General features: G+C 36.6%; 1 protein-coding gene across 1 annotated transcript; it reads right to left on the reverse strand.

Moving 5' to 3' along the window:
* Nucleotides 13,848-14,360, reverse strand: LOC109949673. Its single transcript, XM_020565767.1, has one exon. The coding sequence runs from the start codon at nt 14,358-14,360 to the stop codon at nt 13,848-13,850; it is 513 nt and encodes a 170-aa protein (XP_020421356.1).

Genomic DNA, 16,975 nt, shown 5'->3' on the forward strand with positions numbered 1-16,975 from the left:
CTGTAATTATTACCAACGTGTGAATGAATTACTATGTCAGTTTTTTAAATAATTCATCGTCTTCACTGATTTACCATTTCGGTTAATATTTTTTATTTAGTTCTTTATTTTATATGTTTTACAATCTGTTCACTCACTAACATTCTCTCTCTCTCTCTCTCTCTCTCTCTCTCTCTCTCTCAGGATGATTTTAAAAAAAAAAGTCTCCGGGGGCACTCTGACTATCTTTGGGAGCAACAATATTTTGACCTTGGCTTTGGGAACCCCTGAGCATGGTGGGAGAGTCAGAGGTGTTGGAGCTGGGGCTTCCCCAACTCAATTCTTCAATTTGTTGAGACAACAGAGAGTAAAAGTTGCTGACAAATTGAAGGAAAGTGTTATGGAGGCAGTGAGAGAAGAAACCAAAAGGATTGAGGCTAGGGTGAAGGAAATGGTTATGGAGGTAGTCAGAGCAGAGAGGGAAATTTTGTTGAAACAATTTAATCAACTAATTCCCAATTGTGATCCCAACTTGCTCAATAAAACTCCAATTACTCCAATTCTTTTAGTACCTCAAGAGCAAAGCCTAAAAAAAATCCAATGTCTGACAAAGCAAGCTGTTCTAATGTGAGACCCCTTGTTTTGGAGAAAGAAAATCCCACGAATGATGCTGATGCTGCTGAAAAACGGCAAGATGAAATGGTAAAATCTCTGACATTTGATTCTTTCTTATTTTTAAATTTTGAAAAGACGTTGCTATTAACCGTCGTCTCAGTATTTTCCTACGTCATTTTTCTTTTATAAACAGTCGTCTATTTCATTAAAGTCTTCACTGCATTTTAATAAGATGACCTTTCTATAGTGTAGCAACGTTAGAACATTTACACAACGACGACTATATCTTTACTGTCGTCTATAACCGTTACTCCGTTAGTATGTTCTAGAAACCATCGTTTATATTATATACCACGTCAGTTTGGTTGGTTGGTTTAGTTAGAGTCGTTTATTTTACTTGATGTACAAATTAACTTATATTTCTTTATTTATTTCTTGTAATAGGATCTCTCAAAGCTAGACATGCCACCTCCTCTGTTAATCCTATGCCAATTTGTCGAGACTAAGTTGAAGCCTACTAACGAGACTGTGAGAGTTCAAATTCTAGAGGAAGTGTTTGGCACTGAGCATGATACCTTTCTCTTGTGTGAAGATATTTTACAATTTGCTTCCATGGTTGAGATCGAATCCACAATGATTGCAGTATACATGAGGTAATTCTAGAAATATATATATATTTTTTAATAATTAAAATCTCATTTAATTGAATTTCATATATTTAGGTACCTATTTGACTATTTAAAAATGGCAAATACAGTAAACCTTGTTGGCCTCGTCAACCCTGGACAAGTCAACTCTCAATCTGGAACGTTATCTTACCGAACAAAACATCTATCAGACCACCTAAAAAACGCAGATGGGGATCAATTTTTCTTGGTGCCTTATAATCCAGGGTTAGTCCCCTTAACTATTTAACCTATTTCCCTTGTAATAGTTTTCTTTGTACTATTTAGCCTATATGGATCATTATGTGTAAGGGTCATTGGGTGTTGGTTATCATGAGACCAGCTAAGGAGACTGTCTATTACATGGATTCATTGCCAAACCGCTTTGCTGACGAGGACATGAGAAATATAGTGAATACATAAGTCGATTTATTCCAATCTAAGATTTTTTTATCTGTGCATTTGAATTATATGACTGTTTTTTCTAATACCAACGTTATAATGAAAATACAACGACGGTAATTTCTTACCGACGTTTGAAAATATTTACTACGTCAGTATTTTCTGTAAACTGTCGTCTAAATTGAAATACCACGTCTTTTGGGCTTTTCATTTAAGGACGTTTTAATTTTTTTTGTTCAACTTTCATTTACAAACAACTTTTGGTTATACGACGTTTTTCCTTGTTATTGAAGTTAAAATGTTACACAATGACGGTAGTTTCATACTGCTGTTTGAAATAAAATACTATGTCACTTTTTTTAAAAATCCGTCTTCTTCACTAATTTACCACGACGATTAATATTTTTTATTTAGATTTTTAGCGTTGTCATTAACACTTTTTATTTTTTTGAAAAAATTTCAATCAAAATGTATAACTCTCACGTAGGCAAACAATCATCACGTAAATCAGTCATATGGAAAAATCTACATAGAACTACTCGACAACCAACAAATGTAGAGTGTGGCTATTACGCGATGCGTTTCATGAGAGATATAATTCATGATCCAGGCCTAGCATTTGAGAAGAAGGTAAAAGACAAAATTTAAGATATAATTTCTTTATTTTACTACCACGACTTTTTCTTTAAAAACCGTCGTTTGTATAAATATAAAACGACGGTTTTGGTTTATTATTAAACGTTGTTTTAATTTTATAACACATCGGTTTTTGTTGTCTATTTTGTAGTTTGACAAGAAAAAAGAACCAGTTCAGTATGTACAAGAACATATTGACGAAGTCAGGCTGGAATGGGCATAATTTGTTAACAAGCAATTACAGAATAATAAGTGATGTAATTTATTTTAACAATGTTTAGGTTTATTTTAATTATTAACAATGTACATAAATATTTTTTTTGTAATTAAATTGAACAATCATAAAAAAAAAATTATTAATTTTTGAAATATTTTTTTGTTTAGGATATTTATGTCTTTACATGAATTAAAATCACAATAATTCATAAAAACTAAATTTAATTCCCAAAAACTGATGTCTCATTCTCATTTACACGTCTCATATGTATAAACAATCGTCGTCTTATTATAGTGGGAAATAAAACATCGACGACAATTCTTAAAAACGCCATGTAGCAGAGAGAAACACGACGGTTTATATATAAAACTGAAGTCTAGATGTACCTTCATCTTGTATGAAAAAAATTTATACCGATATACTACGTCCGTTAGTATAAACATTTTGACGTCTTAAATACATACAACGGCAGTTAGTTTACAAAATTTGACGTTGTATACCTAAACAACGGTGGCAACTACGTTAGAAAAGACGTTGTAAATATAACCCACGTCGGTTATTCAGAACAAATTGACGTTGTAACTTACGAACCATGTTGGTGCTTGAATTTTCGACGTCTAATATGATCTAGGATGACGTTATGTGTTGTTTAACGTCGTTGTAAAGTGGATGCAACGTCGTTATGTACATTTGTCATTTCATTTTAATATGACTTTTATATTTTATTTAATTCCTAATATTCATAATAAATTCAAAACAAATTCCAAAAAATAAACTAACAACTACCATGCACTCATTGAAAGATTGTCTCTCCCTTAAAACTTTAAAAAAATGTAATTTTAAAAATATTTTTTTGTTGTATTTAATTACTAATATTCATAATATATTCAAAACAAATCCAAAAAATAAACTGACAAATTCTATGCACTCATTGAGACAATATCATCCCCTAAAGGCCTGAAAAATGTAATTTTAGTTTTCAAAATTACAAGTGATAACAAAAGTCAAAAAAATTTAGAGACAAAGCACAATAGTCCTTATACTTTTCATAACATAACCCGAAGGTTTATGTGATCCATTGGTGGCCATAAATTGAAAATTATGAAATCCAGATTTTAGCCTGCTAATATAGAAGGCATTGTTGCAGGGAGTCCGTAGCAATTTTTGGTTCATTTTTCTCATACTTGTGTATTTTTTTATATTATAATTATTGTAAAATTTAGGGTTTAGGGTTTAGGGTTTAGGGTTTATTGAAACGACACCGATTTTCTCTCGCTGTTTTTGGTTAATTACGTGCGTTCGAATCCCAGGAAACCCAAAGCCCATCTAATTATTTAATATTTAAGACGTCGGTTTTTTCAAGGAGCGACATAAAAATAATTTACTACGACGGTTCCTTTGATTTGTCGACATAGTTACATTTTGCAACGTCGGTTGGTTCCGTAAACTGTCGTCGTAAGTGAACACTAAACGTTGATAGTGATGTATTTATCATCATCTTTAAAAAACGCGGTCCTTCGAAATTTTTGACCGCAATCTAAAATTTTCAGAATTTCCCTTAACCCTAAAGTTTTCACTCTCTCTCAAGCATTTGTTATATTCTCTCAGCTCTCTCTCAACATCCATGTAAGTACAAACCCTAATCTCTTTGATTAATGATATTCCACGACTTCTTAAATCCATAAATGTTTTCGTGGGTTTTGGTAGCTTTGGTTTCTTAATATATGTTTTGGGAGCTATGGGTTCTTAATTGGGAGCTATATACGGGTTCTGAATATATGTTTTGGGGGCTATGGGTTCTTAATATATGTTTTGGTGTTTGCATTCTTGTAATAATAACTCTCTGTTATGGGTTCTTTTATGTTTGTTTGGCCGTGGGTTCTTGGAAAAGGAATGGGGATGGGAGATTAGACTGCCATTTTTTGTAAACCACAGCGACGGTTGATGGATCAAACCATTGTCTAAATTTTTATTATACGTCGGTTGTTCATTTACTTCAGTCGTTTGAATTTTAGTTTGTATTTGGTAACCTAAAGACGACTGTTTCTCCATTAACCGTCGTCTTTAGGCTACCAGAACTAATGGGGATCGGGGTCAGGACACAGGTCACCAACCACATACACGAGCACCGAAATCTAGGGCTAGTGCAAACTCACATATATCGTAGCAAATCCATGCCACAAATAAACGATTTTATTAATCATCAACATATCTCTATCCTACAACTATTACATTAGCCTTTTTTATAGGCTTTACAAGACTTGGGCACCAAGGCTACTTGGTCCAAAAGTAAACTAATTAATTATAAAATCACACATAAATAATAAAAGATATCATAAAACTACCTAAATAAGAAAATAACAATATATCATGAAATAACTAATTAAATGGTAAATATCTATCTTGATCCACCCCTATGCTCCTGCATCAAGAACCCAGAACGTTCTTCTTCAAAAAGCAATACAAATTTCTTGGTTTGGGTAGGTTAAAGACGACGGTAACTAGAGATGTCGTCGTTTGAATTTCTATTACACATCGATTATTTTGTAAAAATCGTCCTCTGATTCTTGTTTTATTTTTTATTTTCAATTTATTCTCTGCTATGTGAATGCTGGTCTTTTCACTTTATTATATATATGATTTTATAGTGTGTGAGATGGATAAGTCAAGGATGTATGCGGAAAGGAGATCGAAGGCATATGAGTTAGGGGTGGAAAGATTTTTGAATTTTACTGTAGAAAATCTTGGAAATACAACTCATATTCATTGTCCGTGTGTTAAATGTGGGCATATTCGATTGTTTGAGGTTGGAATTATAAGGGACCACTTATACTTTGATGGAATTGACCAAAGCTATAAGATTTGGACATGGCAAGGAGAACCTTGGGAATGGACTACTAATGGTAGTAGAAATGTGGAAGAAGATGAGCAAAGTAGGTTCAGTTTTGTTTCTGAAGAATTAGGGTTGGATGATAATGATTTAGGCGATATTGGATTTGATCCTTATGAGTTTGCCAAGGTGATTGGGGATGAAGATCAACCATTGTACCCTGGTTGCAGTAAGCACACGAAGTTGTCGGCTTTGGTGAAGTTATATAATTTGAAAGCAAAACATGAGACGAGTGATATTTGTTTTATAAATTATTGATACTTCAAGGAGATTTGCTTCCAGAAGGAAATACACTACCTTCCTCTATGTAAGAGGCAAAAAAGACATTGTCTGCTTTAGGGATGAGTTATGAGGAAATCCACGCATTTTCCAATGACTGCATCTTGTATAGGAAGGATTATGAAGATTCAACCAATTGTCCTACTTGTGGTATCTCAAGGTGTAAGGAAGGCAAAGATTCAATATTGAAAGAGGGTGTTCCAGCGAAGGTGGTGTGGAATTTCCTCCAATTCCAAGGTTTAAAAGGATGTTTCAATCACGTAAGACAGCTAAAAGTTTGACTTGGCATGCTACTAGTGTTTGGGCCTAAATTCTGCAAACCCAACCTATTTATGCAACCCACAAAACATGAGCACGGCTTGGGCTTGATGTTTAAAGGAAATTGAAGAGCAGCCCAAAATAGAGAAGGCCCAGACTAATTTCTCAAATTTTGCTAGCCCAGAATTTATCAGACCCTTTTTTTACAAATACAGCCATGATCTGAGAAGAATAAAATCCTATTATTTGTAACTAAATAACTGATACACTCAGTTTTGGATAAAAGCCCAGTCTCTGAGAAAAATCTCACCACTTGGTCTCTATCCAGAAAACAAAAACAGTAGATCTTTTTAGGAAGCCCCACGTGAAATCCTAAACTTTGAAAAAGTCAAAAAAATATCAACTATCACAGAGGAGTTGACAGGGAGTTAACGAAGGCAAGTATAAAAGGAAGATGTCTCTGAATCTTTGCAGCCAAAAGATCAAAATCCCTTTCTATATACAGAAAAATTATGCACCAGAGCAGGTATCATTTCCAAGGGATAAGTAGACTACATTTTCTAAAGAGATAAGTAGGGAGCAGGGAGTTGTCCATTAAGAAAAGCAAAACTAGCCATCACGGCATATTGCACTTTTGTAAAAGGCAGTTAAAAATTAAAAAGGGATTAGGTTTTCTTTCAAGAAAAGTAGGGAAGTGATTACCATAAGAAATGACTGTTGATGGCTTTTCTACCAGAACAGATAAATTTTCCCTTTCTTTTGGAAAATCTGCCGCCTATTATTAAAAGATTAGAAGCTCCACTCCAGCATTTTTTATAAATATGAGAGGAGGTGAACAGATCAAAGGACAGCCAAAAAAATCAATCAAAACAAAACTCTCAAAGTCACAATTGACAAACTCAAAATGATCACTTGATCTCAAAAGCCTTCAAACACTGAAGCAGCCAAAGCTCATTGAGCCACAAGAAACAAGGCAACTATAATTCAAAAATTATGATTTCAGTTCAGTTTAGAGAAATAGGTCTACAAAGCGAGATTTCTCTCGTTACAAATTACGTTCAGCATAAAGCCAATTCAAGCAGAGTCAGGGTTTTTCACAAATATGAAAACCTAGGCAAATTTAACAGGCCCCATAACGTAGCTCTAGCTCAGTGATCATCAATCCAGCCACTTTTTCCCTCTCCAAACTGAAGAGGCCTCAATTCTGCCCATTGAGCAAGCCTTCCATGGCCCAAAATAAATTGAAGCTCTGCCAAACTCAAACGTTGGTATCGATTTCCAACTGAAACTCATCAGTTGAAGGTGTTGATGAACCAATCTAATACAGACACATCCAATCCAGCCCAGTTCAGAGGCGGCTAACCAGGCAGAAATCGAAGTCTAACATCCTGCTGTCTTGTTTCGAAGTTGTCATTTCATTTTTGAGTCCTTTAACAAGCACTACCCATTTTGTACTGTGAAAAATTATGAAGTCCTCACCAGCCTGAGGTAAAGAAAAGAACTTACTTGGGAAATATTCCTCACCCAAATTTCCAATCGCTTGTTCAGAAGTCAATAACTTGGGGCTCAAGTTATCTATTTTTAAGAAGTCTGCTAGGGTCTTTATTGCTAGTAGTGGCACGCTCATACACAAAAGAAAGTTGACTTGCTGACCGATGGAGAACTTTACCCTACCATTGCAGGATCAAAATAAAAACGGGGAACAACTAGAAATCAGTTGACGGTCATATGTTTCATCCAGCGGATTCCCCGTCTTGGAAACTTGTTGATGATAAATAGCCCAAGTTTGGTAAAGACCCAAAAAACTTGAGATTGGCTCTCTCATATGATAGATTCAATCCTCACAGTTCTTTAAGTAGCAGATACAGTTGTTGACCAGTTATTTTAGTTACATATAATCTCCCACCATGACTATGCATAAAAAGGAAGTTCATGATATTGACCTTATTGATTTTCGATCCTCAATAGCCTGGAAATGATATAGACGTCTACTTAGAGCCTTTGATTAATGATTTAAAATCTCTGTGGGATGGGATTAGGAGAATACTTTATACTCAGAGGTGTATTACTGTGGACAATCAATGATTTTCCAGCCTATGGGAATTTATCTAGTTGTGTCATCAAAGGATATAAAGCTTCTTCAATATGCAGTGATGATACACCTAGTCACAGGTTGAAAAATGGCCACAAAATTTGTTACATGGGGCATAAAAAATGGTTACCAATCAATCATCCATATCGGAAGCAGCGTGCAGCTTTTAATGGGAAACCTGAATATGGCATGTCTTCCAAGCCATTAACCGGAGAAGAAGTGCTACAACTGGTTGAAGATATTAATTACATATGAGGCTCAAAAAATGGGGGAAGTGTTGGTGAGAATGATGGTGACAGAGTTTGTTGGAAGAAGAAATCAAAATTCTTTTATCTCGAGTATTGGAAACACCTTCCTGTAAGGCATATGTGCGAGATGTTAAGCACATTGGGAAGAATGTTTGCGATAGTATCATTGATACATTGTTGGAGATCCCTGTTAAAAATAAAGATGGGATTACTGCTCAGTTAGATTTATTAAACATGAGGGTCAAAACTGATTTGCAACCCGAGTATGAAGAAAGACGTACTCGCTTTGCCTTCAGGGCCTTGGAATTTGTCAAGAGCAGAGAAGAGAGCGGTTTGTAATTCTTTCTATGGTATGAAGGTCCCTGAAGGTTATTCTTCAAATATTAAAAATCTTGTATCTTTAAAAGATTCTTCAAATACATTGTACAACTTGAAGATTTTATACATGCACAATCTTTTGATGAAACCAAAAAATTAGCATGAGCAAAATTTGCATGGAAAGAAATCACTCAAGACTACCCAAATTAATGTGTTTTGGGCAAAGAAAAACACTGTAAAAGTGTAACAACTCGATCCCAAATTAATATTTAATTATTAATTTATTCTAATAAAAGACAATTTTACCTCGGAATATTTTAATGGTTTAAAAGTTGACTTTTTATTCGGGAAGAAATTTAGGGATTTCAGTTGTACCATTGCGTAGAGCACATTGAGATGAGCCGTAGACACGTAGTGGGCTAAAATCCGAGTTGTAATGAGAGAGGTACGATCAATAATCAAGTAGGGGCAAAATTGTAATTTTGCCAAATTGGTTTTGTAAAACCAGAATATCTGTTCTCTCATGGTTACTATTCATTTCCACCGTAATACCTCCGCCATCTCCTCCATCAGCCACCAAGTTTCATGATATTAGTACCAAAACGTCAAGCTCACCTCCCTCTTCCCATCCCGACCAACCTTAGCCTCTGGAATCACCGGTGCTGGCCGAAAATTGAAGAAATCCGGGATGTTTTTGGACAGTTTTGGACAGATTTTTCGAAAGCTCGTTCGGGTGTTTCTAATCATCAAATTTTGCGATCCAGGTATGCTTTGTCATCCTCTTGAGGTGCTCTAGCTGCTGGTTGTGTAGGATAGGAGAAATTTCTGAGTTTGGAGGGTGAATAAGCGATTGAAAATCTGCCAATTTTTGGCCTCCGATTCCAACCATTTTCGGTCGTTTTTCGGGGTAGGTCGAAGAACAAAAGTGACTCCAAATGGGGGTTTTCACCAAGAGTAGGAAGCTTGGTCGGCAGTTTGGAGTTTTTTCGGCCGCCAAAATTTACTCAAGGCACCCACGCGTGCACCGGGTTTGGGTCCTAAAATGACTTCCTGGTTCTCCCGAGCGCGTAGGTACTTTCGGATTTCAATTTGGTTAACGTTTGAACCCCGTACAGATCTCGCCTATTGTGCGATTTCCGGGTTCGATACGTTTGAACCGTTGGATCATAGTCAATTTCGTATATGTTAATCTGGATAATTCCACGATTGTATAGGATTTGACGGATCATAAAATGGAGTCCCTGGATACTCCAAAAACGCCAACCCTAAGGCTAGGTTTATGGTAACCGTCCGATCGTGCGGTCGTGATTAATCCGACGGTCCGATAGAGACCAAACTCTTGGGACATGTGTCCTAGGCATATTGGAACCTTTAGGGACTCCCAGATTTGTGATAGGAGGTCATTGGCCCCCAGGGACCGGTTGACCAAGTTTAGGCGATTTGACCCATCGGTTGACCATGAGTCTTCCGAGGCAGTTATACCCTTTGAGAAGTGATAAAATGACCATGTAAATGAGTCCCAACCGGAAGTGAGTCATCTAAGTCATGTTTCGGATTGAATAGGTAGTGTTGTGCAGGTTGCGGCTCAGATAGAAGCGATTTCTCCGAGACCTGCGAGGACTGCAGCTTGGCCTGCGAGGATTGCGGCTTGATCTGCGAGGACTATTGCTTGGCATTAATGGAATTTTGACGGATCAGGAATGGGGATACGCCTAGGTGGAGAGAATTTCAGTTTTAAGATATTCTTAAACTAAAATAAAGCGAGTTTAGTGTATGGCATGTTTATATTCAGCATAGGATGGTTACGAGTATTTGAAAGAACTACATGTGGCTTGATCCCTCAGTAAAGGTACGTAGGCAGCCTGATGTTATAAGGTGCAGCCACGAGTTGTGGGGTCTTTGAGATTGCTAATGTATTATTGATATTCTGGAAGTTGAGATGAGTTTTATTAACATGGTGTTTTATTTCAATTTGTTGGGGCCTGAGGCCAGAATAATAAGATGCTTGATTTTTGGACATAATTTGATACATGCTGGTAGTTGGGTTATATATTAACATATATGCTTGTTTTACCGGTGGGAATTTTTGGGAAATGTTTAATTTATAGGGGATATGTTCAATTTGGGAAATGTTCATAATTTTTGGCAGAATTCGCACTTGAATTTCATTGAATTTTTGGCTAGAAGGGCGAATGGGTCATTTGTGCCCGACATCTGGCAGGTGTTGGACACACACAGGGTACGACTCAAATTCCAAAGGGGAATTTGGGTCGGGGCCTGTCATATGTAGTGTTTGAAATAGCCAACATTAATACAATCCACGACTTAAGCTTTACACAAGTTAAATAACCAAATAAGAACAAGCTTCAACTGCAAATCTCATCACAGATGTTCACTCTAATAAAAGCACTCGAAATTTGACTAGTTATTGACACTCATAAAATGTGAGAGGAATCAAAGTAATAGGATGTACTCACATAATTAAAATAAAGGCACATGACATATATAAAAGATCTCATGGAAAGATATCGCATACTTGAAAAGATTTAAACCATCCTGCCATAGTCCTTCCACACCTATTCTCCACATGTGGAACCACACTTATCCTTGGAGCAAGTAGGAATTTCACTAAGGTTGTAATGGGGTTTAGGGTGATGGGTGAACAAGAAAAAGATATGGATGAACAAATTCTAAGGAATTCATAGAGCTTTCCATGAAAATTATAACATCTTGCACTTTGAGCACGAAACTTCATATTGATATTGTTTTGAAATTATTTGTTTCTCATAATTTTTTTTCTTTCTAACTCTATTAACTTTCTAATCAACCCATGTAGTGAGTGTTAGGCCAATGACTCCCAAGGTAGATAGCTTTAGGGCATTAAATGTAAAACACTCCTAGGGCTTAATAACTCGAGTTGAAAAGGCTTCGAAAAGAGGGTTTTTTTTTTTTTTTTTTGAAATAGTGTCCTTTACTTTCCACATGATTGAATAATTTGTGCAATTATCCCTTAAGAACAAAAATACTTTGCAAAACTCCTTATAAGAGTGTAGGATAAACATATGATAGATTAAGGTGAGGAGAATTGGGTAAAGAACGAAAAAAAGGCTTACATAAAAAGGCACAAGGGGGTTAACTAGGAATAAAAGTGATATGGGTTAGCTAGAAGGGCTCAAACGAAAGATACAAGGCCTATATCACTTCCTAGAATCCATGTGGTTCACGAAATATGCCTCAAATAGATAATGAAAGTAGTTTTAGCAAACAATTTAAACATCCTCAAAGTACTTGACCAAAACAAAGAATAATGAGATCATAACGACGTAGACAAGAAAATTATAGAATATCATTTAACACTCAAGAAAGGAAGGCATAGGCTCAAAAATTCACATAATGAGAGTTATATAAGTTTACACTAACTCTTATTTAGCCATTTAAATCATGTGAAATCCCCAATCAGAACTTATATTAACATGGCTATGTGCATAAGGATTTCCCAAGTCTAATCACAAAAATAGGGTTAACATAAAGATAATGTAAAGACTTAGTGTCATGCTCAAAAATTCTTGAAAGCTAATTGCAAATAAAATTCAATCTCATCATAGAATTGGGAAGTGACTACCACAAACAAATAAAAACAAGACTGAAAGTAAAAGAAAATATTTTTGGGTTTTATGACATTTTTCTAATTTTTATTGATTGATTTATTTATTTTTTAAAAAACTGAAAACAAAACAAACAAAAAAAATTAAAACTAACTAAATTAAAACCAAAAGTTGAAAAGAATTGAAAATCAATAAACAAAACTGTAGTTCTGACCCAGGGCCAAAGAATTACATGTATCTTACAAAATACTTGGCCAAACTTCACGTTCTTTATTTGGTTGGATTCAAAATGAAAAAACAAAGAATGCAAAGTGGGGGAAAACACAAAAACAGCAGCGGACAAGAACAGAATTTGAAACAAAGATAGAGGACTGCTGCATACATTATGAAACCAAAGAACTAAATCACCCACAACTTAAAACAAACATTGTCCTCAATGTTTAGAACAAAGAAAACTCAGTCATGCAAAATCAATTAAAGAGAGAGAGGGTGTGAGAAATTCCCAGGTTTGTGTAGGTGTATGGATGAGCAAAGCGTAGAATATGTCGAAGTGAGAGAGGATAGACAATGCAATGAACTTAAACACCCATAACTCCTAGATGTCTCTGAACATTATGACATTTGGTCTGAATTTGATATGGAAATTTGACTTTTAGAGACAAAAAATTTGAAGAACACTGTCGCAGAAAAGTTCTAACCACGAAAAATCTAATGAACAGCCGTCGCTAAAAACCTTTGGTGACAAAAAAGCTTCAAATTTATGGGCAAAACAACATTTGGTTTTTTTTGGGTTTTAAGCCCTTTTTTGAGCTTCAAATCATTCTAAAACATAATGTAGGCCACCTGAGACCCTTGGTTCAAATCATCATAATAACCATTCTAAACATGTCGATGGCTTCAGATTGACATGAAAAACAACAAAAAAGACATTAGGCATAAATTTTGATTTTGACCAAAATAAGCTATGTTGCTATTTCTGGCATTTAACTTCAAACAATGACCAAAAAAACTTCTATAACACATTTGAAACGTGCTGCAAACATCCTAGGGCTAGAAAAATGTGAAAATTTTTCTTTGGAACACAAAATCCTTTGTTTGATGACGCAAAACTTAACAAAAATAAAAACATGAAAATTGTACGAGCAATCACACATAAACTAAAAATAAAAGCAAAAACAAAAGTTAAGAATGCTTGGGTTGCCTCCCAAGAAGCGCTTCTTTATAGTCATGAGCTAGACTATTCGAATGCCTACGGTGGTGCAGAAGTAGCAAAGAATGCTACTTCTTCCATGTAGTGTTTGGGCTGTTGTTCAAACTCCTTGCGAACAATAGCCTTGTCATGCAATGTCTTGGTTTGATCCTTGGCAAGGATATGCCACAAGAGCCGGCTCATCTTGGAGAAGCTTTTGATAATACATTGATAAATTCTGGCACGTCCAAGAGAAGTGCGCATGCGTTTCACGTTTGGAGGGGGTGGCTACTTGGCTTTCAAGACATCTGTAGAGGTGTTTTTCCAAGTAGTTGACATGTTCAATTAGGTCAAGAAGATCTATGTGGCTGCACTCTTCTAAGTCCCCAGGTTTTTTAACAGCCTCGAACACCTTAAACTAAATGGATTCGCCTTGAACTCTCAAAGTTAAAGTTCATTGTTGTACATCAATCAATGTACCAGCAGTAGCAAGGAAAGGCCGGCATAGCAAGAGTGGGATGTCATGGTCTTCCTCCATGTCAAGAACAAAATCAGCCGGAAACACAAATTGCTTCACTCTGATCAACACCTCTTCAATGATTCCTTTAGGATATGTGACTGGTCTATCCGCAAGTTGAAGAGAAATGGTAGTACTCTTGAGCTCTCCAATACCTAATTGCTGAAAAATAGACAAAGGCATAAAGTTAATGCTTGAGCGTAAGTCTAAAAATGCTTTTTCAAATTGAACATCACCAATAATACAAGGAATTGTAAAACTCCCTGGGTCCTTCAATTTTGGAGGCAATTTCTTGAGCAACACCACATTGCACTCTTCAGTTAACATCACTTTTTCATGAGCTGCAACTTTTCTCTTGTTTGTACATGCATCCTTCAAAAATTTTGCATAAAAGGGAAATTGTTTGACGGCGTCCAGCAATGAAATATTGATATGGACCCTTTTGAACATCTCCAAATATCTATTTGATCTTTTTTTTTGTTTATGGACTCGTTAGGTTGCTGGAAACAGAAATGGGGGAACATAAATTGTAACAACCTGGCCCTTAAATAATATTTAATTATTAGTTTATTAGAGGGAAAGACAATTTTGCCCCTAGAATGGTTTATTGGAGAAAGTTGACTTTTTGATCGAGAATGAATCTGGAAATTTTGACTTCCGCGTTGCGTAGAGCGCGATGAAACGAGTTCGTAGACATGTAGTGGGCTCGAGTCGGAGCTATAACGAAGAAGTTACGATCAAAAGAAGTTCAGTGGTACAATCGTAAATTTTTAGAAGTTCAGAATTTTTAAACCCAGATTTTTTCTTCCTCTCACGAATGTTACAAACAGCCATTTTCAGACAGCCATTTCTCCTCCGTTTGGCCACCAAATTGAGTGCCAAAACTTGCAAACTCTTCGCCTCTCTCTCCTTTTCCCATACATACCCATATCCAGCCTTGATTCCAAACGAATCAACCAAAAAATCAAGCCAAAGTTGAGCCCGAAAACGGGCAGCTTCAAACCCAGAAATTTTGAGGTATTTTCCGGCGGATTCCGACCGCCACAGCTCAGGTAATTACATCGAAACTACTCTCCTACATTCCCTTTGTGTTATCCCTCAAAAACACAACGTGAATCCATTTGAATTTCTTTGATTTTGAAACTAAAATATTTTAGGTTTTCAAGAGACAGAAAGCTTCGTTCGAGGGCTTTAGAGATGGAATTGATCGTCGAGCCAAGGTATAAATTTACTTCCCTTGATGTCATAAATCCGTAGGTATGACTATTGGCCGGTGGTTTGGAGTTTTCCGATCGCCAAAAAATTACTCAGTACACCCGTCGGCGGTGGCGGGGCGTGGCGGCGCATCACCGGGGTCTCAATGTTGGGTTTTTGTCCTAGAATGTTCCCCACGTTGTCCCGAGCATGACGGTATGCTCGGATTCCAATTTGGATACCGTTTGAGCCTCGAACGGATTTTGCATATTGTGCAATTTCTAGGTTCAATAGGTTCGGACCGTTGGATCAAACCCAAATTCATGTATGTCGTACCTTATATCTTTAGGATCATGTAGAAATTCACGGATCGAGAATCGGAGTCTCGGATACTCCGATTTAATATTTCAAAAATTAATTTAAACAATAACCATCCGATCGTATGATCATGAGCAATCCGACCGTCCGATTCGGACCAGACTTGCAGGAGATGGTTATTTAAATGTGAGGAACTTACAAGAACTCTCGGATTGGTAATTGGAAGTCATGGACCCCACGGGGTCCCGGATTGACCAATATGGAAGTTTATCGCTTAGCAAGTCTCGGGTCTTTTCAGACCGCTCTAACCATCCGAAATGCTTAAGTGGGCATAGCAATGACTTTAAAGTTAGTGCACGCACTTCAAGGAACTGGGGTCAGGGTTTTAATTAAATACTTATACCGAGCAGTTTTATTAATTAAATATTCATGGTGGTTTAATTAGGCACCGGGGCCAGGCAGACCTGCAGGAGGGACCTTCAAGAGGTCCAGCTAGCTCGGACTAGGAGTGAGTGGACTTTTAGTTTTGTAAATGATTTATGCAATTCAATTCCAGTATTTGATCTTGAATAAGTTTTATTCAAAGATAATTTGATATGTGCTTTTAAATATTTAAAGATGTTGCCTTCGGAATAAAAGTTGCCTTGAAATAAATGTTGCCTTCGGAATAAAATTGTTGCCTTCAGTATAGTCAGCGCGCTTGACAGTTGCGCCACGAGTTTCGGGGATGCCTGGACCGTGGGAGCGAGAATGCGAATCAGGTTGACTAAGGTCTCCTGAATCCTGCGAGATTGCGGCTCGGGTCGACCTTGTATTAACGAGACCTGCGAGGACGTGTCACAAATTGTGACACGAGGAATTGATGGATATCAGGAATTGACGGAAATAAAGGGGTACACCTAGGCGGTAGTTTTAAATTGATTTCAATGCTTTTAAGAGAGTTTTATTGACCATGAGTATGATTGGCATATACGTACATAAATATATGAATGCATTGATTTCAGTACGAGTATAAAGAATAGTTTTGCATAATTATTTTTACAGTGGGGTTAGTACGTTCCTATATATTTTTCTAAACTTTGTTTTTGGTCCAGTTACATTTTCAATGTTTTGCTCCCCTAGGCTTTAGACGTGCACCAGAGCGCCACCACCGGGCAGATTCCATACTCCGCTCCACTCTCTCTCTCTCTCTCTCTCTCTCTCTCTCTCTCTCTCTCTCTCTCTCTCTCTCTCTCTCTCTCTTTGTAGGATTTTCTTTTGAAATCAAACTGTGCTGTTGTAAATTCTTGAATTAGTTGCTCTGATGAATTGCCCTAGGACTTTCTGTATAGCTTGAGGCCGTTTAGTTCAGTTGAATAGTCTGGATGTAGATTGATTGCATGCTGGCAGTTGGGATATATATATATGCTTTTGACAGGTGGAAATTCTGGGAAATGATCAAATTACAGGGGAGACTTTGCTGAGTTTTCGGTAGAAGTTGAACTTGTAATAAACTTGAATTTTAACTAGAAGGGCAATTTAGTCATTGTGCCCAACACCCGCCAAGTGTCGAC

Source organism: Prunus persica, chromosome G6 (genome assembly GCF_000346465.2).
Source record: "Prunus persica cultivar Lovell chromosome G6, Prunus_persica_NCBIv2, whole genome shotgun sequence".
Lineage (NCBI taxonomy): Eukaryota > Viridiplantae > Streptophyta > Magnoliopsida > Rosales > Rosaceae > Prunus > Prunus persica.